The 21247-nt window shown below is 41.0% G+C and overlaps 1 protein-coding gene across 4 annotated transcripts; it reads left to right on the top strand.

The window, feature by feature from the left end:
* The first annotated feature begins 17 nt into the window (after positions 1 to 17).
* Positions 18 to 19529, top strand: LOC110963994 (NACHT, LRR and PYD domains-containing protein 12-like). 4 transcript variants are annotated; one of them, XM_051937650.1, is made up of 13 exons: positions 19 to 305; positions 3022 to 3128; positions 3497 to 3705; positions 3830 to 5588; positions 7132 to 7305; positions 7464 to 7637; positions 8816 to 8989; positions 10246 to 10419; positions 12357 to 12533; positions 14876 to 15049; positions 15696 to 15869; positions 18265 to 18438; positions 18696 to 19529. In XM_051937650.1, the coding sequence occupies exons 2-13, from the start codon at positions 3037 to 3039 to the stop codon at positions 18709 to 18711; spliced, it is 3471 nt and encodes a 1156-aa protein (XP_051793610.1). In that variant the 5' UTR covers positions 19 to 305; positions 3022 to 3036; the 3' UTR covers positions 18712 to 19529. The 4 variants fall into 4 exon arrangements, with proteins under 4 accessions (XP_051793622.1, XP_051793613.1, XP_051793610.1 ...); XM_051937642.1 differs by having other exon boundaries at positions 20 to 305; positions 3827 to 5588; XM_051937662.1 differs by lacking the exon at positions 12357 to 12533 and having other exon boundaries at positions 18 to 305; positions 3827 to 5588.
* The last annotated feature ends 1718 nt before the right edge of the window (positions 19530 to 21247 follow it).

Raw genomic sequence — 21247 nt, 5'->3', positions numbered from 1 at the left:
ACCGAGGACCGACGTGATCTTGGTGTTCTCGCGATAGCTCAGCAGAGGGACGCGGTTTGCGGATGTAAACAAACTCCGGTGCTCGTGTTTGATTTAGGAGAAGGAAGTCCAGCGGAGTCGGTATGGAAGAGATTTGGAACGTTAAAATTATTTGAGAGTTTTAAACAGCTGGTAGGAGAAAGTTGAGCAGTCCTGCGGAGGAGAAGTTATCAAACTGCGGTCAGAGTTCCCGGTGGACGCCGGAGGATGAGCGGACTGACTGGGATGGAAGCCGGTGGAGCTGCGGTGAAGTCCCAGAACTGATGGTAATTCATTTTTAAACTAGTTACTGCATTATTATATAGTATACAGCTACTTTTATCTGAATCAAGCAGTTATAACGTTAAAATACACCGTCGTATTTCTGTGGCCATAGAAAAATTGTATTTTGTGAAAGTTTTGCGTTTTCACAGTTTATTGTGTAATCAGACCAAACATGTAAGATGTGGATCTTCCAAAAAAATCCTAAAAATATCTGAAGTGATTACATAGTGGTATGCAAAAGTTTGGGCACATCTGTTAATTTTCAAGATTTTCCTTTATAAATCACTGGTTGTACGGATCAGCAATTTCAGTTAAATATATCATATAGCAGACAAACACAGTGGTATTTGAGAAATAAAATGAAGTTTGTAGGATTTACAGAAAGTGTGCAATAATTATTTAAACAAAAATAGGCTGGTGCATAAATTTGAACACCCTTGTTGTTTTATTGATTTGAGTACATTTAGCACTAATTATTGGAACACAAAATTTGTTTGGTAAGCTCATTGACCCTTGACCTACATACACAGGTGGAGCCAATCATGAGAAAGGGTATTTAAGGTGGCCAATGGTAAGTTGTTCTCCTCTTTGCATGTTCTCTGAAGAGTGGCAACATGGGAGCCTCAAAACAACTGTCAAATGACCTGAAAGCAAAGATTATTCAACATCATGGTTTAGGGGAAGGATACAAAAAGCTAACTCAGAGATTTCAGCTGTCAGTTTCCACTGTGAGGAAATGGAAGACATCAGGCACAGTTCTAGTTAAGGCCCGGAGTGGCAGGCCAAGGAAAATCTCAGATAAGCAGGCGAAGGATGGTGAGAACAGTCAAACTCAACCCACAGACCAGCTCCAAAGACCTACATGATCTTGCTGCAGATGGTGTCTCTGTGCATCATTCAGCTGTTCAGTGCACTTTGCACAACGGGATGCTGTATGAGACAGTAATGCGGAAGAAGCCTTTTCTGCACACATGCCACAAACGGAGTCGCTTGAGGTATGCTAAAGCACGTTCGGACAAGCCAGCTTCATTTTGGAATCAGGTGCTGTGGACTGATGAACCTAAAATTGAGTTATTTGGACATAAGGGGCGGTATGCGTGGCGGATGAAGAACACCGCATTTCAAGACAAACACTTGCTACCCACAGTAAAATCTGGTGGTGGTTCCATCATGCTGTGTGGCCAGTGCAGGTACTGGCAATCTTGTTAAAGTTGAAGGTCGCGTGGATTCCTGTCAGTATCAGCAGATTCTTGCCAACAATGTTCAAAAATCAGTGACAAAGTTGAAGTTGCGCCGGGGCTAACAAGACAACGACCCTAAACACTGCTCAAATTCTACTCTGGCATTCATGCAGAGGAACAAGTGCAACGTTCTGAAATGGCCATCTCAGTCCCCAGACCTGAATATTACTGAAAACCTGTGATGTGATTTACAGCGGACTGTCGATGCTCGGAAACCATGAAACCTGACTAAACTGGAAAGAATGGTCAAAGATACATTCAACCGGAATCCAGACCCTCATTGGAAGCTATAGGAAGTGTTTAGAGGCTGTTGTTTCTGCAAAAGGAGGATCTACTAAATATTGATGTAATTTTTCTGTTGGGCTGCCAAAATGTATGCACCTGCCTACTTTTGTTTAAATAATTATTGCACACTTTCTGTAAATCCTATAAATGCTTCATTTCACTTCTCAGATATCTCTGTGTTCGTCTGCTATATGATGTTTTTAACTGAAATTGCTGATCTGAACAACCAGTGATTTATAAAGGAAAATCTTGAAAACTATCAGAGGTGCCCAAATTTTTGCATACCACTGTATATCAGTAAAATTTCTATTTTCTTTAAAAAAAAATTCTTAAAGAAACATTTTGAACATTTCTTATTTTCCACCAAAAAAAGTTCAAAGATTTCCCAAAAATGTTGAAAATGTGAACATCAGGAATTTCACTGTGAAAATCTACATTTTTTTTTTCTCCACATTTTCAAACTTTAAAACGGGTCAATTTGACCCGCAAGATGACACGAGAGTTAATGTGCAGCTGTTGGTTAGAAATAAACGGCTGCGTCGATCAGTTGAATAAATATATTAACACCATCATTTGCAGTAGCAGTGCTTTTTAACGTCATGATTTTTTTTTTAATCCCTAGTTCTCTATTCTAAAGATCTGTTGACTGAAGTAGGCGGGACACCATCGATTCCTTTTGTGCAGAAGAGACAAATTAAATGCTCCCTTTTGTGTGGAAGAGCACCAAGTTTAACGCAGACCAAGACAGCTGAAAGCTGCCCTCTGATACCTGAAATTTCTGACTGAGGTTTCGGTTTTTGTCGAGCTTACCGACACAAAGAAAGTCTGGGTGTTTCAGACTTGCTTCGTAGTTCTGCCCTCTGCTCAGATGATCCAGGCTCAAAGTCTAGAGAGGAAACTATAAAAGGTTTTTATGACTTCAGACTCTATTTTAGAGTTGACAGGGCAGGAGGAGGAAAACAAGGTGAGTGCTGGTCCAACAATATTATTTATCTATTGTCAGTCAGAGACCGCTGTTTATCTGTGAACCGTAAAAGAAAATACGGATCTATTTATTTACAAGGTGGAGCATTGACCGGATTTGTTAGAAAATAGATTCTGTGTTTGTTGTACTTCCTGACCTGAAAGTCTTGGTGGTGACTCTTTAACAGATGTGGTTTGTCCTGATTCTTGTGTCTGGATTAACTCTTAGACCGAGTGACTGAAGATGAGTGATTTAAAAGAAGAGGAGGACGGAGCACAGCCTCATGACAAAGATCCTCCAGACGTTAGTGAAGACCCTGGACCCTCAGACACAAAGTAAGATTCAGTCAGCTAACAGCAGGAAGAACCACTATTAGTGCAAATATGTTGTTCCAATCTAGGAAAATATTTCTGCATCACGTTCCAGATTATGCGATTTTTGTGTAATTTCGGTTCCGAAACTGATTCCCTAATGCTAAAATACAACAAAGTAAACTGGCTCAAAGGAACACAGAATGAGAGAAACTCTGGAATAGAGACTGTGTTCAAAACCTCAGATGTACCACAGAGCTGTTGTGTTTCTGTTAGTATAGAATATAAATAGTGTTTTTTTTTCTTTATAAGGCAGTACCGGCTTTAAACCTTGCTATTCATGACTTTGCTGTTTTTTAATGGTCACAGTCATTTTTCCTTCATGTCCACAGAGAGAAGAAGATGAGTCATATTTCTGTGGAGGAGCAGCCGTCCTGCTGTGCTTCATGTCAGGACGTCCTGAAGGATCCAGTCTCTACCAGCTGTGGACAGTGGTTCTGCAGACAGTGCATCACCTCATACGAGGACCAGTCTGCTCCATCAGGACACTCCTCCTGTCCCCAGTGTGGTGAAAGACCCAGAACCAGCAGCTGTGGACAAAGTAAGACTGAACATTTGCTGGTGGACTGATGTGTAAAAAGTGACCTTGTTTTTGTGTTGTACAGATATGAAAGATGTTTGTGTTTGTTTGTTTGGTCTCATTTTTTTTTTTGGTATTTCAGCAGATGTTGGTCTGCAGAAGGTTCTGCAGGAACATAAGATGAGTCTGAGGAGGAGATGTGAACATGTGACTGAAGGAAGTGATGAAGCAGGAGGTGGAACCCTCCTCAGCAGGATCTACACTGAGCTCTACAGCACAGAGGGACACAGTGAAGACACTGTTTCCCCAGATAAGGTGACCTTCTATGACACTCCCATCAGGTGCCAGGACATCTTTAAAGCCTCACCTGAGCAGCAGAGAGCCATCAGAGTGGTCCTGACCAATGGCGTGGCTGGCATCGGAAAAACCTTCTCAGTGCTGAAGTTCACTCTGGACTGGGCAGAGGGCAGAGAAAACCAAGACGTCAGTGTGGTGGTGATGCTTCCGTTCAGGGAACTGAACATGATCAGAGATGAGCAGCACAGTCTTCTCACGCTGCTCCATCATTTCCATCCAACATTACAGAAGGTGCCGGCAGAGCAGCTGGCTGTCTGTAAACTTTTGTTCATCTTTGACAGTCTGGATGAAAGCAGACTTTCACTGGATTTCACCAACAGGAAGGTTGTGTCTGATGTCAGCCAGAAGTCATCGCTGGACGTTCTGCTGGTGAACCTCATGGAGGGGAATCTGCTGCCCTCGGCTCTGGTCTGGATCACTTCCCGCCCTGAAGCAGCCAGTCAGATCTCTCCTACACGTGTGGACAGGTTTACAGAAGTACGAGGTTTCACCGATGGCCAGAAGGAGGAGTACTTCAGGAGGAGATTGAGTGATGAAGAGCGCTCCAGCACAATCATCTCCCACATGAAGACATCCAGAAATCTCCACATCTTGTGTCGACTCCCAGTGTTCTGCTGGATCACTGCTGCAGGTCTGGAGCACATGTTGACCACAGAGCAGAGAGGAGAGCTGCCCAAGAGCATGACTGAGATGTTCTCACACTTCCTGCTGGTTCAGACACAGAGGAAGAAGAACAAGTACCATGAGGGACCTGAGACAAGTCCACAGGAGCTGACGGAGGCTGACAGGGAAGTTCTTCTGAAGCTGGGGAGGCTGGCCTTTGAAAATCTGGAGAAAGGAAACATCATGTTCTACCAAGAAGACCTGGAGCAGTGTGGTCTGGATGTGACGGAGGCCTCGGTGTTGTCAGGAGTTTGTACCCAGATCTTCAGAAGAGAGTGTGAGATGTTCCAGAAACCAGTCTACTGCTTTGTTCATCTGAGCCTTCAGGAGTTTCTGGCTGCAGTCTACATGTTCCACTGTTACACCAACAGGAACACTGAGGTGCTGAAGAAGTTCCTGGGAGAAGACTACAGTAGCTCATCCCTGGATGACTTCCTGAAGAGAGTATTGGAGAAATCTCTCGAAAGTAGAAATGGTCACCTGGACCTGTTTGTTCGCTTCCTCCATGGCCTCTTTGTGGAGTCCAACCAGAGAGTCTTAGGAGGTCTGCTGGGTCAGACAGAGAACAGTCCAGAAATCATCCAGAGAGTCATCAACAACCTGAAACAGAAGAAGAAGACTAACATGTCTCCAGACAGAAGGATCAACATCTTCCACTGTCTGATGGAGATGAATGATATCTCAGTCCATCAGGAGATCCAAGAGTTCCTGCAGTCAGAGACCAGTTTAGATGAGGAACTCTCTGAATTCCACTGCTCAGCTCTGTCCGACATGCTGCAGATGTCAGAGGTGGTTCTGGATGAGTTGGACCTGAGGAAGTACAACACATCAAAGCAGGGAGCTCGGAGACTGATTCCAGCTGTGAGAAACTGCAGAAAGGCTCGGTGAGTCCAGATGTGATGAACATGATCAGTCAGAGTAGATCAGTAGTTCAGTTCTTCAGATCTTCTCACTAGAACATCTCATTATTCTTCATTGTTCCACTTGTTTATTTCAGACCTTCCACATCAGCTGTGTTTAGTCTCAGCTGGTCTTTAGCTGTCTGAAATGCAGTGAAAATGTTTTTTTTTTATAGTTGCTTCTATTTAGAATTGATAAAAAAGGTGAAGGAAAAAAAGTGTCTTTCTTTGGCTGATGGACCTGCTGAAAGAACTTTCTTGCCCAGGTTTTATCACAATATTTTGTGATATTTTGCAGTTTTCAATGCTATTTCTTCTTTTCTTTAAATGCAGTGTATTCATTCTTATTTGTGTTCCATGTAATATTCTTTTTTGAAAGCCTTTCAAAGTAGAATCGCTAATTATTATTCCATTAATGTCTGTGCTTCAGCTGACAGTGTTGAAATAAATTAATGCTGTGATTTGGTTTCACCGGGAACGAACTGATCCTGATATTAGTGAAACCGTTCAGTCACTAGAACAACACAATCTGTCTAAATGTTGCATCTTCAACAGGAGGCACTGTAAACTACGGATCATGCAAAGACTGACGCTGCAGCGTGTTTTGATTTGAATAAAGAAGCATTTGGCTGGTTGTCAACTCAGGGGGTCATTTTTAAACAGGAAAGTTGTTTTATTCAAAAAAACGTGTCACAGAAAGAAACTCTCGGGTGTTTTTCGGTCCATTTAGGTTCGCGTTGTCCCATTTTAAAGTTTGAAAATGTGGGGAAAAATTAAACTTCTAATGTCACCATTTTCAACGATTTTGGGAAATTTTTTGAACATTTTTTTTGGTAAAAAAAAAAAAAGAAATGTTAAAGTGTTTCTTTAAGAACATTGTTTTCAGAAAAAAATCAACCAAAATTCAGCGAAATTTGCTGAATTTTGGTTGATTGTTTTTCTGAACGCTCTTAAAGAAAATATTGGAAGTTTTACGGATATATATGTTATCACTTAAGATATTTTTAGGATTTTTTTTGAAGATTTTTACTCATTTTTTGAAAGCATTTACAAGAATTTTATTGCCACATTTGTTTTTTTTAATAAATAATAAATTGGGAATTATTTAAATTTTCCTGAAGGTTTTGCAAATTTTCAGAAATTTGTAGAATTTCCTTGCTGAACTTTTGGATTTTTTTTTTCAGACAAGGAAACAATATTTATTGTGTCTGTAAATGAAGACAACAGGAGGGTTAATTTAGTTTTTGTTTTGTTTTAGTCCTGAAAAATAAGTGTTCAGTTTATGTTTTTTTTGTCATAGTTTTTGTCAATAAAATGAACAGTAGTGTAGCTTTTGAAAGCAGACTGTAAATGTTCAATGAAGGAGATGAAGCTGAGACATCACCCTCCAACTTAACTGTCCAACTTAACTGTTCTCTGAGCTCAACATTTGAAATCGTGGACAGGAACATGTTTTTCTAGTAATGCTTGAAATAAACATACAGTGTCCTCTCTCATAACATGTTTTGTCCAATATGCATCCTCACAGACTTTGGAACTGTGGATTCTCACAGACTCACTGTGAAGTCGTGGCCTCAGCTCTGAAGTCCGACTCCTCCCTTCTGACAAAACTGGACCTGAGTGATAACCAGCTGCTGGATCCAGGAGTGAAACATCTGTGTGACGCACTGAAGAGTCCAAACTGTAAACTTGACACTCTGAGGTTGGTTCACTGAATGTTTTTTGAATTTATGCAATTCAGATTCCTTGCATCGGGGGTGTGCTATGAAGACATGATTGACAGTCAGTGTGGACAGCAGGAATCAGAATCCCTGATGGATCATCAATGATTTTATCGTCATGTTTTTCTTCTTGTTTCAGTTTTAGGGGCTGCAGGTTGTCAGAAATCAGCTGTGATTCTGTGGTCTCAACTCTGGAGTCCAACCTCCCTCATCTGAAACATCTGGACCTGAGTGACAACCAGCTGCAGGATTCAGCAGTGAAGCAGCTGCGTGATTTTCTGGAGAGTCCAGACTGCAACTTGAAGACTCTGGAGTCAGTTCACTTTCTGGTACTGTTCTAGGTCTAGTACTAAGCCTATAAAAAGTATTCACCCTCTTGGAAGATTGAACAACACTGAATCAGAATCAGTTTAATTTAGGTTACTTACAAGAATTTACAATAAATGCTGTCAAAATGCATCGCTACATCATGATGCTGCCACCACCGTGCTTGACGTCATGATGCTGCCACCACCGTGCTTCACATCAAGATGCTGCCACCACCATGCTTGACATCATGATGCTGCCACCACCGTGCTTCACGTCATGATGCTGCCACCACCATGCTTCACGTCATGATGCTGCTGCCACCGTGCTTCACATCATGATGCTGCCACCACCGTGCTTCACGTCATGATGCTGCCACCACCATGCTTCACGTCATGATGCTGCTGCCACCGTGCTTCACATCATGATGCTGCCACCACCGTGCTTCACATCATGATGCTGCCACCACCGTGCTTCACATCATGATGGTGCCACCACCGTGCTTCACATCATGATGCTGCCACCACCGTGCTTCACATCATGATGCTGCCACCACCGTGCTTCACATCATGATGCTGCCACCACCATGCTTCATGTCATGATGCTGCCACCACCGTGCTTCACATCATGATGCTGCCACCACCGTGCTTCACGTCATGATGCTGCCACCACCGTGCTTCACATCATGATGCTGCCACCACCGTGCTTCACATCATGATGCTGCCACTGACCAGATGTAGTAGGACATCCGGGTTCTTGACACTCTACTGTTGACGTAGAATGTGCTAAATCTTTTTTGGGCGTATTATATAGTATGGTCATCAGGATCTTGGAATGTACTATTCAATGTTCATGCCTATTTTCCTGGTCAGCTCAGACAAACAGATAAATTGAATGTTCAGATGCGGGTCTGAGAGGTGTGCTTATTTTCTGAGCTGATCTGATCATCTTTGTCATGCTTAATCTGGAGATCCATGTATCAGTTAGTTTTCTGTGAACCACAATGAAGTTAACATATCTGAGTGTTTCTAAAGATTGACTTCACTTAGTCTGAAGATTGACACGACGAAGTCAGGCTTCTGATTTTAGAGAAAAACTCATTGATGAGGACAAAGTAATGTTGATCTAAACACATCTGATGGACCATCAATGATTTTATCTACATTTTTTTTATCCTTTATTCAGGTTGAGCGACTGCGGTTTGTCAGAGATCAGCTTTGCTTCTTTGGTCTCAGCTCTGAAGTCCAACCCCTCCCATCTGAAAAATCTGGACCTGAGCGGGATTAAGATGCAGGATTCAGGAGTGAAACATCTGAGTAGTTTTCTGGAGAAACCAGACTGCAGCCTGGAGAATCTGGGGTCAGACATCATGTTTTACTTTTGTGCTGAGATGAATCTGATGTAAAGTTGTTGTGACACTAAACTGCAGCATTCAGGTTGATATTCTACTGATCCTCTGACTCCGCAGTAAAAAGTGCAACAGTTGTAGTGAGATAGAAACCAGAAAGTCTTCACAGTGGACAGTCTGGAACAATTTTAGTCTTTTTGCTGGATAAATGACAGAAACATCATGAGAATGTTTTTTTTAACTTAATATTTATTTACATTTCATTAGTATACATTCTACAAGTTTCTGCTTTTTTTCCCCTATTTTTTCAGTTGCCAGACAGAACAGCAACATCAAATTAAGCAAGACAAAATGGCACAGAGGAGAGAATAATACAAAATAAATAAATAAGAAAAATATACATATTCCTCTCCAGGTTGTCCACTCTCAGGTGTGATTAGTAAACCAACATCGCCTTTATACAATGACAGTATATGATATGTAGGGCTGAAATACATGGGGGGGCATCCTTAAAAGATAAGTGTCTTTGAATCAGTAGGAACAAGGCAGGACTCCATCATTCAGTTAACATAGATTTTTGGAGTCTAAGTGTGTATTTAGTCTGCTCCATTTGGTATATGTCCCACACCTTTTGGATCCAGATGTTATATGTAGAGGGATCGGATTTCATCCATCTAATAGTTAGACACTTCAAAGCTGCTGTGAGTAAAGAGTCATGAGAATGTTTTTGATCTTTTGTCCGCCAACTGATTGTTTCAGCTCTGATTCAACCTGTTTTTCAGTCTGAGACAGAAACAAATATTCAGCATCTGCTGGTTCCAAGACTTGGATGAAGTTGTGATGATTTATAAAGCAAAATGTTCAGATGCAAAACACCAATATTTAATCTTCAATTTGTCAATCAGCAGAAAATCCAGTTGGTAACAGTTGATGAAGAGTTAAAATCTTTTATGTCCAGATTTATTGTGTGTTTGGTGCATGAGTTTGTGCGGATTGAGCCACTGGTGGAGCTGCAGAGTTTCAGAGCTGAAGTCACTCCATCTTTATTGAAGCAGCAGCATGTTGTCATTAATATTAATGAGAGCTCTTCTTCACTGCTTCTGTTGGACTGTTTGAAGCTGCATCCTGTTGGCTTCAGCTGGTTGGAATTTCCATTTTCTAAGCTTCAACATTCTGAACCTTCTTCAGCCCTGAACAAATTATGAAAATGAATGATTTCAAGCAGGAATTTTGTCTTCTAAACTTCCATCTTTTATTCTTTATTCAGATTGGATAGCTGCAGTTTGTCAGAGATCGGTTGTGAGTCTCTGGGCTCAGCTCTGAAGTCCAACCCATCTCATCTGAAAGAGCTTGACCTGGGCTGCAACCAGCTGCAGGAATCAGGGGTGAAACATCTGTGTGGTTTTCTGGAGAGTCCAGACTGCAGACTGGAAACTCTGATGTGAGTTCACTGATACTTTTGTTGTTATTGAAGATCTTCTATGTTTAACGACCAGCTGTAGCGAATTTGTTTTCATACAGAACCTCCATCCATGAAGCTGTAAATTTCCTGTTCATATTTTCTGTTCTATTTCATTGCATTTGTTTCATGTGTGACCTTGACGTGTTGTCAGCAAATGCTTCTACTTCGCACTCCCAGCTTGGATTGGCTGGAACTACATGTCTTGGAGTCCAGTGGTCTTTCCCCCTATAAATAGGTGTGGCACTGAAAGATTATTTAAAAACTTCAAACTACGAGTAGAATCTTCCAACCCAAACCTCTTGACCCGACCACCTCCACGTTGTTCAGCTTCACTGTTAGTCTGACTCACCAGATGTAAACCACCGCTCATTCCAGATGATTTGGACACATTATTCTAGTATGTGTTGCTGTTTTCTCCACTGTGGGGAAACATCAGCCTCTGAAGAACAACCTACCACACTGACATTTTCAGTTTTTGCAGAGGATCATGCAGTAATAGTACGTGTCTAAAGGAGTGTTTTTGCATTGGAGGCTTCAAGACGCTGGATGCTTGATGGTCATTAACAGAAATCAATACAGGATTCACCTCCTGCAGGCAGTGGTTGCGTCTGATTGGACGATCCTTCACTTGGAGGCTCTCAGCTCCGAGATTTCAAAACAAACCAACATTTTGTCATGTAAACAGTCCAGCGAAATGTGTTTCTTATAAGAGTTTCCCTCAGTGGCTCCACCAGATGCCTCTAGTCGAGCCTGTAGTAGCATCACACCTGCACCAGAAGACTTCCATGTCCTCAGGAGGACCCACCCTCACCTCCAGAGGGGATCACTGTCAATACAGCCTGACAGGGAAATCCATGAAGACGCTGCTGACTAGGACTAGGACTGGACTTGGAGAAGACAGCCTCGCCTGATGCCTTGCTGTGGGAGAGAAGTGTCCATCATCATCAATCACTGCCCTCACTTTCACAAAGAATCGTTCTAGTCCTGAGGCCATGGGGTTGATGGTCCTGCAGAAAAGAGCCTGGTGGCTGAACCTCACCACAAGACCAACGAGAAGGAGGACATACTCGACACTTCTTTAACTCGTCAGGGACTTTCCAGAGTGACTCACCACAATGCAAAAGATATAGAAGCAGAAGAAGGAGGACAATGAATCCCTGAACTTACGTTTACCAGGTCAGGCTCCAGCAACCACCGCCAACCCTCTGCCTGCATGATGATCTTTTGCATGGGCTTCGACATGTCGTCCTCCCTATTTCCGTTGACACCCCAAAGCACAGGCAGCTCCCTGTGTACCACCAAGACCCCCAACTCCCAAAACTCCATGGCAGGAACAGTAGAAAGGAAAAGGAGCTCATTCTGACTAGCCGCCTCCCAGCTCCACTCATGTTTAGGAAGTAGTGCTAAATGAGCTGCAGGGCTAAAGTTTTAAATACCAGAGGATCAGTAAATTTGGATAATAGTCCTGCTATCGGTACTTAGGAAATACTATTGAGCACATTTTGTCTTACCACCATAAGAGATTTGTCTATAAATCATCCTCACTTTCCAAATCCAATAAACAGTTGTGTTGGACCCATTTGTAAGGGGTGTGGCCTGTACACAAGGGGGCGGGGCAACTCTGGCACACTTGCTCTTTGTACTGGTAGAGAAGTAAACGTTCAACAGTGCGATCACACTTCACCAGAGTTGATGGAGACAATGTTCAGTTCCACAAATGTATCAAGTCACTTGTATGTAAGAGCAGAAGCGAAATTAATCTGTTGAAACATCTAGTTAAAGTTAGAATAATAATAAGAAAAGGACAATGTCAGTCTTGATTTTAGAAATAAGTTCATTGATGAGGACAAAGTAATGTTGAGCTGCACATTCAGAACCTCATCAATGTTTTTAACAACATGTTTCTTCTTATTCAGATTGGTGAGCTGCAGGTTGTCAGAGATCAGCTTTGCCCCTCTGGTCTCAGCTCTGAAGTCCAACCCCTCCCATCTGAAACATCTTTACATGAATTTCAACAAAGAGCTGCAGGATTCAGGAGTGAAGCATCTGTGTGGTTTTCTGGAGAATCCAGACTGCCGACTGGAGACTCTGAGGTCAGACATCATATAAAAAAAACATATAAAATAAGTGATTGCAGAAGTGTTCTCTGCTTCAAGTCAGAATTTAGTTGAAGCTCCTTTGGCTGCAGTTACACCATTGATCCTAACCACTCAGAATGTTCACCTTGTCTTCATTTTCTTACTGGAAAACAAATCATCTTCCAAGTTGCAACACTCTTTCAGACTGCATCAGATTATCCTCCAGGCTTTACCTTCACTGCATTTATTTTAACTTTTTCCAGAACAAGCCTTCCAGAGCCTGCTGCTGAGAACCATTCCTGTAAAATGATGATGCCACCACCATGCCTCATAGTGGGGATGGTGTGTGTGTGATTTTGTGCAGTGCTTGCTGTTCGCCAAACACAACATCTAGTCTGATGGACAAAAAGCTCCATTTTGGTCACATCAGACAAGAAACACTTTTTTCAGTTCTGCCTTCTGGTGAACTCTAGTCCACATTTAATTTGAGCTTTTTCTAACAGAGTTTTTATCTTTTCACTGTCCTATAAAACTTTGACTGGTGAATAAGGGCCAACAGTTGTTGGAGAACAGTCTCTCCCATCTCAGCTGCTGAAGACTGGAACTCGTTCAGAGGAGTCATAGGTGTCTTGGTGGCCTCCCTCACTAATCTCTTTCTTCTCAGTCTCTCAGTTCTAGAGGACATACTGCTCTAGTCAGATTTATTCATGTTCCATCTTGCTTCCATTTCTTAATGATAGATTGAACTGGACTCCAGAAGATCTTCAGGAACTTGGAAATGTTCCTGTATCGTCTCCTGACTGATGCTTTTCAACAACCTTTTCTCAGAGTTTCTTGGAGGGTTCTTTAGTCTTCATGGTGTAGTTCTATCCAGGAGTACTGATCCACCAGAGACTGGACCTTTCAGATCCAGTAGTCTTTATTCTACATTCACTGAGACTCATTCACTGACTTCAGATCATCTTTGTTTCACTGTTGGAGTTTTAGCACCAACTGGCTGCACCTGTGTTGAATTAATCACTTTACAGAGGGGGGGATATTTATGCAATCGCTTCTTTTATATGTTATATTTTTTAAGTAATTGGCATTATTTAGTAAAAGTATATCTTCACTTTGCAGTGAAAGAGTCTTTATTTTAATTTTTTGGCAAACTTCAAGGGGGTGAATGTTTTAAAAAGGCACTGTAAACGTCACTATGTTTGTCGCTGAGCATGAGTTTGTGCGGATGGAGCCACTGGTGGAGCTGCAGAGTTTCAGAGCTGAAGTCACTCCGTCTTTATTGAAGCAGCAGCATGTTGTCATTAATATTAATGAGCCCTTCTTCACTGCTTCTGTTGGACTGTTTGAAGCTGCATCCTGTTGGCTTCAGCTGTTTAGCTTGGCTATGATTTCAAGCAGGAACTTTATCTCCTTAAAGCTGCTGTCTGGAGTTTCCGTTTGTTTTCAATTTATGTATCATTTTTTAACAAAGCTTAAATGTGTTGGTCTAGTTCGATACTATAATATAATGTTAGTATGACGCGATATGAAAATTTATTCCTGAGCTCCGCCTTCCTCTCATAGACCCCCATGTTATTCCAAAAAGCGCCGGTCGCTGCCGACCAATCAAGTTCGAGCTTCAGCTTTGTCATGCTGTCAATCAACGGTTACGCGCACAGCCAGCAAGCCCATGCAGAGGTGGGCGAGCTACGCACTACGCAACCGCGCGCACATTTGTTTTGCTTGTGGAGGAGAGAGCATCAGGGATCAGCAACTTCCAGAAAAGTTACCAATCCCACGGCTTGTCAGGCCAAGAGACTGCAGGACGTTTTTTGGCTCGGGGTGCTCGCGTCGCTCCCCGACCACGGCCTCCATAGCCCGCCTGACGGCTTCGTTTAGATGCCCGACCTCTGGAGGAAGATGTTGGGGCGTCTGGGACATACTCTTCGTCAGAGGAGTCATGCAATTCTGAACTCTAGATAGAAATAAATAAACAATGTAACACATATACACGCGTAAATGCACTAAGTTTGATAAACAACGTCATCGAGAGGGATACACGAGTGTAATCACATATTGAAACTTTACTAGTTCGTCCTAGCAGATTCATGTTATTTTGGTATTAGGACAAGTTAGACTCAATACAGCATTCTAACGTAATTCCTTTATTATTTACTAAATGTACTAAATGTAGAAGAGGGGAAAACAGCAAAACAGGCGAGATGCTGCAGCACTCCGGGCACTCCTCTCATGTACTGCGCGCGTGCACAAATAAAGGGGCGAAATCAGAGGGAGGGAGGGACCAACAGTGTTTTGGGAGACGCTGCGATTCAAACTCCGGACAGCAGCTTTAACTTACTTTTTTATTCTTTATTCAGATTGGTGAGCTGCAGTTTGTCAGAGATCGGTTGTGAGTCTCTGGGCTCAGCTCTGAAGTCCAACCCCTCCCATCTGAAACTTCTGCACCTAAGTATAAACCAGTTGAAGGATCCAGGAGTGAAACATCTGTGTGGTTTTCTGGAGAATCCAGACTGCAGACTGGAGAATCTGGAGTGAGTTCACTGTCTGTCTGTTACTGTTGTAGATCTTAAATGTTTAATGACCAACTGAGCAACTTTATGTTGATCCAAAGCTTCCATTAATGAATCTGTAAATGAATGTGCTGTGGGTCATATTTTCTGTGTTAGTTGTTAAAGTAATTAAATGTTTGTAATTTTTACTAAAGAGTCACATCTGGATACTGAAGATTCTCTGAACTGAGATCAGTTTGAACTGATATTTACTGACTGAAGCAGAAATGAAGAGTTTATTTGCAAAAAAATATAAATCCATTTTTATAAATTTTGAGATTTTTTTTTGTTTGAGATAATAATAGAAATAGTAACAACAATTTATTTTTTCTCTATTTTGTCATGTATTTTCTATTGAGTCAAATCCACTCAACTTCAGTTTGATTGATATTATCTCAAGTAAACAATTTAAAAAATTCTCAAAATTTATAAAAATGGAGTTATCTGTTTTTGCAAATAAACTCTTCAAATGCTTATTTAGTTTTTGTTCAATTTAGAAGGACAAAATCACTCTGCTGCTTTTAGAGAAAAGCTGATTGATGAGGACAAAGTAATGTTGATCTGAACATTCAGAACCTGAACACATCTGATGGATCATCAATGATTTTATCTCCAATCTTTTATTCAGTTTAAGTGACTGCAGTTTGTCAGAGATCAGCTGTGATTCTCTGAGCTCAGCTCTGAAGTCCAACCCCTCCCATCTGAGACAACTGGAGCTCTGCGACAACCAGCTGAAGGATTCGGGAGTGAAACATCTGTGTGGTTTTCTGGAGAATCCAGACTGCAGACTGGAGACTCTGGGGTCAGACATCAAGTTTTAGTTTTGTGCTAAATATATAGTGGAATTTTAAACCTCACTGTCATAATGTAATGATGAATAATTTGCTGTAACAACTGAAATACTTAATCTTTCCCTTAAATTTGACCTCATGCTTTTCTTCAATTTATATTCAAACCAAGGCAACAAGTCAGAATTGATTGATCGTTTTTGTATTTGAACTACCAGTGACTTATAAAAGTTAAAAACCACAGTTGACCACAGTTCAAAGAGACGTCTTCAATTGTCTGGTTTTGTCCCGACAACACACCAGAACGACAAATATTCAGTGATGGAAAACAGAAACTCTTCCCAGTTGAAGTCTCTCTATATATATACTCACTAGGGCAGGGGACACCCTGGACAGGTCGCCAGTCTGTCGCAGGGCTACATATACAGACAAACAATCACAGTCGCATTCACACCTGTGAGCAATTTAGAGTAACCAGTTAACCTCAGCATGTTTTTGGAGTGTGGGAGGAAGCAGAGTACCTGGAGAAAACTCACGCATGCTCAGGGAGAACATGCAAACTCCATGCAGAAAGATCCCAGGGATGTGAACCAGGGATCTTCTTGCTGCAAGGCAAAAGTGCTAACCACTATACCACTATGCAGCCCCCAGTGGAACCAGTTTAGCATTTTTGCTTGAAAAATGACTGAAACCATCATGAGAATGTTTTTGATCTTTTGTCCTTCGACTGATTGTTTCAACTCTAATTCAACCTGTTTTTCAGTCTGAGACAGAAACAAATATTCAGCATCTGCTGGTTCCAAAACTTGTGATGGTTTAACCCTCCTGTTGTCTTCATTTACAGACACCAAAAATGATTGTTTCCTTGTCTGAAAAAAACAAACAAAAAATTCAGCATTTAGTTTCCCTTAAAATTTTTATTCAGAGCTCCCCCTCCCCCCCAAAAAATCTTGAAAATATTTTTTAAAAATTAGTAAAAACTTTCCAAAAATGTCCTAAAAATATCTAAAGTGATTTATACAGACATATATATATATATATATATATATATATATATATATATATATATATATAATATATACATACATACAGTGGGTACGGAAAGTATTCAGACCCTTTGAAATTTTTCACTCTGCGTCATTGTCGCCTGTTGCCAAAATCAAAAAAAGTTCATTTTGTTCTCATTAATGTACACTCAGCACCCCATCTTGACAGAAAAAAACAGAAATGCAGAATTTTTTGCAAATTTATTAAAAAAGAAAAACTGAAATATCACATGGTCAGAAGTATTCAGACCCTTTGCAGCGACATTCATATTTAACTCACATGCTGTCTATTTCTTCTGATCCTACATTTCTGTTTTTTTTCTGTCAAAATGGGGTGCTGAGTGTAAATTAATGAGAAATAAAATGAACTTTTTTAATTTTGGCAAATGGCTGCAATGACACAGAGTGAAAAATTTCAAGGGGTCTGAATACTTCCTGTACCCACTTTATGTATGTATATCAGTAAAACTTCAGCGAATTTCACTAGATTTTGGTTGTTTTTGTAAATGTTCTTAAGAAACATTTTTAATATTTTTTTTCCACCAAAAAAGTTCAAAGATTTCCCAATAATGTTGAAAATGTGGCCATCCGAAGTTTTACTGTGAATTTTTTTTTTTCCCCCCACATTTTGACAATTTTGACCTGCAGAACAAGACAGGGTTACAAGTGAAATGTTCAAATCCAAGATACAATTTCATTTTACTGCTGATAAAATATGAAGCTGATCCTTTAGTTTTTCACTCAGCAGAAAATCCAGCAGCACAAGTTGACAGCTTAGGAAAAGCACAGGCTGAAACGTGAGCACGCTAAATCGAAGTATTTTGGCAGTTAGACTTCAGCTGGAAGTGATATCATCAGGCAGAGTCCCAGATGAAGGTAGGAGTTCAGCAGCTTTACACTGAACAACTTCAGGCTGAGCTCAGAGGTTTGACACTAAACATAACATCAGGATCAGAATGAGGAGACAGAGAAGGATCCCTGCAGTGACTGGATGACGCAGCAGGTGCTGGCTTCTTTCACTGAACTCGGAAAATTCAGTTTTTCTCACTGTGCTCCTGCAGACTGGAATAAAGCATTTTAATCCTTTGGGAAATTCAGGGTTTTGTTTCCATATCATTTTACTTGTTGCTGTTTTTCTTTTAGTTAAAATGCTCTCATGTTTCTATTATTTTCCTAAATTAACCTTTGAATTTTTACTGCTGTTTAAGTTTTATATTTGTGTGCCAACATGTTTTATTTTATTTCTACATTATTTATGAGGCTGTGATTCGTTAGTGTGTTCTGTGTTAAAATAAATTAATATATGTTGTATTTCAAGCAGTAAATTTGCCTTCTGAACTTTCTTTTTTTTCCCATTATTCAGATTAGGCTGGTGCAGTTTGTCAGAGGTCTGCTGTGATTTTCTGGTCTCCGCTCTGAAGTCCAACCCCTCTCATCTGAAACATCTGGTCCTGAATGGAAACAAACTGAAGGATTCAGATGTGAAGCAACTGTATGGTTTTTTGGAGAGTCCAGACTACAGACTGGAGAATCTGAGGTCAGTAGAAGGTTCCAGTCAGTCTCAGTTTTTTACTTAAAGCAAAGATCCAGAGTTTCCTGTAAACCTGCAGCTTCTCAGTGGAGCTGTGCGATCAGAGCTGAGAGGAAACTGGCTTCACTCCACAGCTGCTGCTCTGAACAGGGCTGAAGTCCTGCTGCTCTTTATCCTGATGAGCTGCATCACTGATTGACAGCTGATGAAGTGATTCTCTGAAAACCCTCATTGATCTCCTCTGTTCTTTCTTCTCTCTGCAGCTGGAAGTGGCGATGATCAGGACAGTGTGTGCTGAGAGGATGAAGTGTGTCCTGAAGATCCAGACATGGACTAAGATGTGAAGAATTACTGGCCTTGTGTCATAACTGAGCAGATAAATAACTTGCTGTAAGACAGAAATCAGAGCATAAAACATGAACAAAGTGGATTTAATCACAGCTTCCCTGAGGAGTGTGAACAGAGTAAAACATGTCGATCTTCTCTGGATTTTGGTGTAAAATCAGTGAACTCTGTTTGACTCAGTGAACAACAGCCTGAATGGAGGCAACAGGAAAGTTTGTTCCATCATCACAGCTGGATCGGTGTAAATATGTTTCTTTGGTTTTCTTCTCATTGTAAATATTCCCATATGATCATGATGGTCATCAGCAGGGAGAGTTTGACTGTATTTCTCCACAGTGCTGATTTAGTGCTTCAACACACTGACTTGGATGAAGAGAATCTGTTGATGAAAGATTGAAGTCCCTCAGCAGGATTTACTGACTGGACATTTAAACACAGTCAGTTTTAATACACTTGATAGAGTTTGTTTGTTCCCACAGAGTGAATGAAGTGTTCCGTGTGTTTTTGTTGCAGGAGGTTGTTGAAAGCTGCAGAAGAAAAGTGATGTAACAGTTGAAGTGAAAATAAACACAGTTCAGTCTGCAGGATTACAACAAAGTTCCAGGAAGCAGCAGTTTGAGCAGAAACAAACCTGAGTGGAAACTGAATTGTGATCCTGTTGTTCACTGAACTGCCTGAGTTGTGTTGTATTTTATTTTTTTATCTCCTGTGACTTATTTGTGACATGAGGTGAAATGAATCAAACATCCACAGCTGTGTTGCATGTTTTTGTAGTGACTGTGTGTATTTTGTGTATTGTTGGTCCTTCGGTGAGGTGTAGATGCAGGAAAATGAGTATGTGGCTGCTATGAGACTGTTGGACAGCAAGAAGAAGCCTCACACAGCAGTGGACATGAAGGATGTCTGGTATGTGATTGAAACTAGTGTTGTGACGTTCACGAACTGGTTCTTTTGAACGGCTCGTTAACATGAATGATGGGAACCGAGTCCTCCCCCCCCCCAAATTTACATGGGGAGGAGCGCAGCCAAGCTGCCTGGTGCTTATTGGATATGCAAATAGCATCACGCTACGTTGTGCACGCTGCCTTCACATGAGTGCACCAGAAAAAAACAACACAAACATGTGAATGCCCCCTGCCTTGGAGAGCAGCAGCAGCAGAAGTCTAAATGAGGAGGAGGAGATTCAGTCTGTTGTTGACAAAATGAGCCATTTTAAGGAAAGGAAGCAGCATTTGGATGCACTTTCCTCTCGTGGCAGACAGTAAGGCTAAATGCAGTATTTGTCAAAAAAATAGTTCTTTTAAGTCAGGCTCCACAAATAATTTGCACAGACACCTGAAAACTCCACATCCAATAGTAAAAGTGGCAGAGGTGAGAAGAGAGCGAGATGACTCAGATAATAGTGACAATGAAGTCTCTGAAAATGCCAGTGCTTTTTTTCAGAATAATTCAAATATTGGTGGGATATCTATATTCACTCCTCCCAGTGATTATTTCCAAGATAAAACAAGTTAAGGCCAGACTGGCTTCTTGAAACTTAATAAATATAAAAATTAGCCAAATGAGCCAGTTTTTTGACTGGCTCTTTGAAAGAAACAGCTCACCGAGAGCCAGCTCCCCTCAAAGAGCCATAAATCCCATCTCTACGGCAGACTGAGACACCCACCCTGCAAGAAGGAGCACTATGGCAGGTCCTTCACCCCATCTGCTGTCAGACTTTATAACATTAGCATCACTGGCTGATGTTAACATAAACTGGACTCATATCACCCCACAAACCCTAATCATTTGCATGGACATTCTTGCACTGCTACATATTTTGCACTTTTTAAACTTATTTTTTCAAGCCACTTTATATTGCATTGTCTTACAGTGTGTCAATACTATAGTGTTCCATCCTCACTTCTCAACCCTGTACATATTGTAAATATTGTTACTGCAGTTTTTATTTTGTTATTGTTTTGTTTTTATTGCTGCTGTAATGGTGTGAATTTCCCCTGGTATGGGGAGAAATAAAGGACTTATTTTATTTTATATAATGTTGTAGGGTCTTAGCATTAATATTTATTTAATGACGCATAGTTGTAGGGATTCTATCAGAATATTTAAATTAGTCTGGTAAATTTGCATTACATAGTTGCTCTGACAGGGAAGAGGAGCCTCAGTGGAGTCATGATGATCGGCGTTGGTTTGTCTGTCTTTAGCAACACTACTCAAAAACGGAATAACAGATTTGGATGAAATTTTCAGGGAAGGTCATAAATGACACAAGGACCACCTGATTAGAGTTTGGCAGTGATGCAGCTTATAGTATGGATCCATGAATTTGTTAAAGATTTCTGCATTATTGCAAGATAGTGTGATCCTACTACAAATTGACCGCTGCAGACTTATTGGGACTTATTACTGTTAAAAATGATAAAAGGAATGAGCAGCCTTGGTGGAGTACCACTCTCCGAGTGTTTTTCTT

The sequence above is a fragment of the Acanthochromis polyacanthus genome, chromosome 2 (assembly GCF_021347895.1).
Source record: "Acanthochromis polyacanthus isolate Apoly-LR-REF ecotype Palm Island chromosome 2, KAUST_Apoly_ChrSc, whole genome shotgun sequence".
In the NCBI taxonomy this organism is placed as follows: domain Eukaryota; kingdom Metazoa; phylum Chordata; class Actinopteri; family Pomacentridae; genus Acanthochromis; species Acanthochromis polyacanthus.
Note: the sequence above shows the minus strand (reverse complement) of the source record. Positions and strands in the feature narration are given on the sequence as shown.

What these genes read in the sequence shown, in the direction of transcription:
- LOC110963994 (XM_051937642.1), top strand. Translation starts at nt 3,037, where the DNA reads ATGAGTGATTTAAAAGAAGAGGAGGACGGAGCACAGCCTCATGACAAA. An exon ending in CCTGGACCCTCAGACACAAA is followed by an intron (nt 3,129 to 3,496) that starts GTAAGATTCAGT and finishes TCATGTCCACAG; the next exon opens with AGAGAAGAAGATGAGTCATA. An exon ending in AGAAACTGCAGAAAGGCTCG is followed by an intron (nt 5,589 to 7,131) that starts GTGAGTCCAGAT and finishes GCATCCTCACAG; the next exon opens with ACTTTGGAACTGTGGATTCT.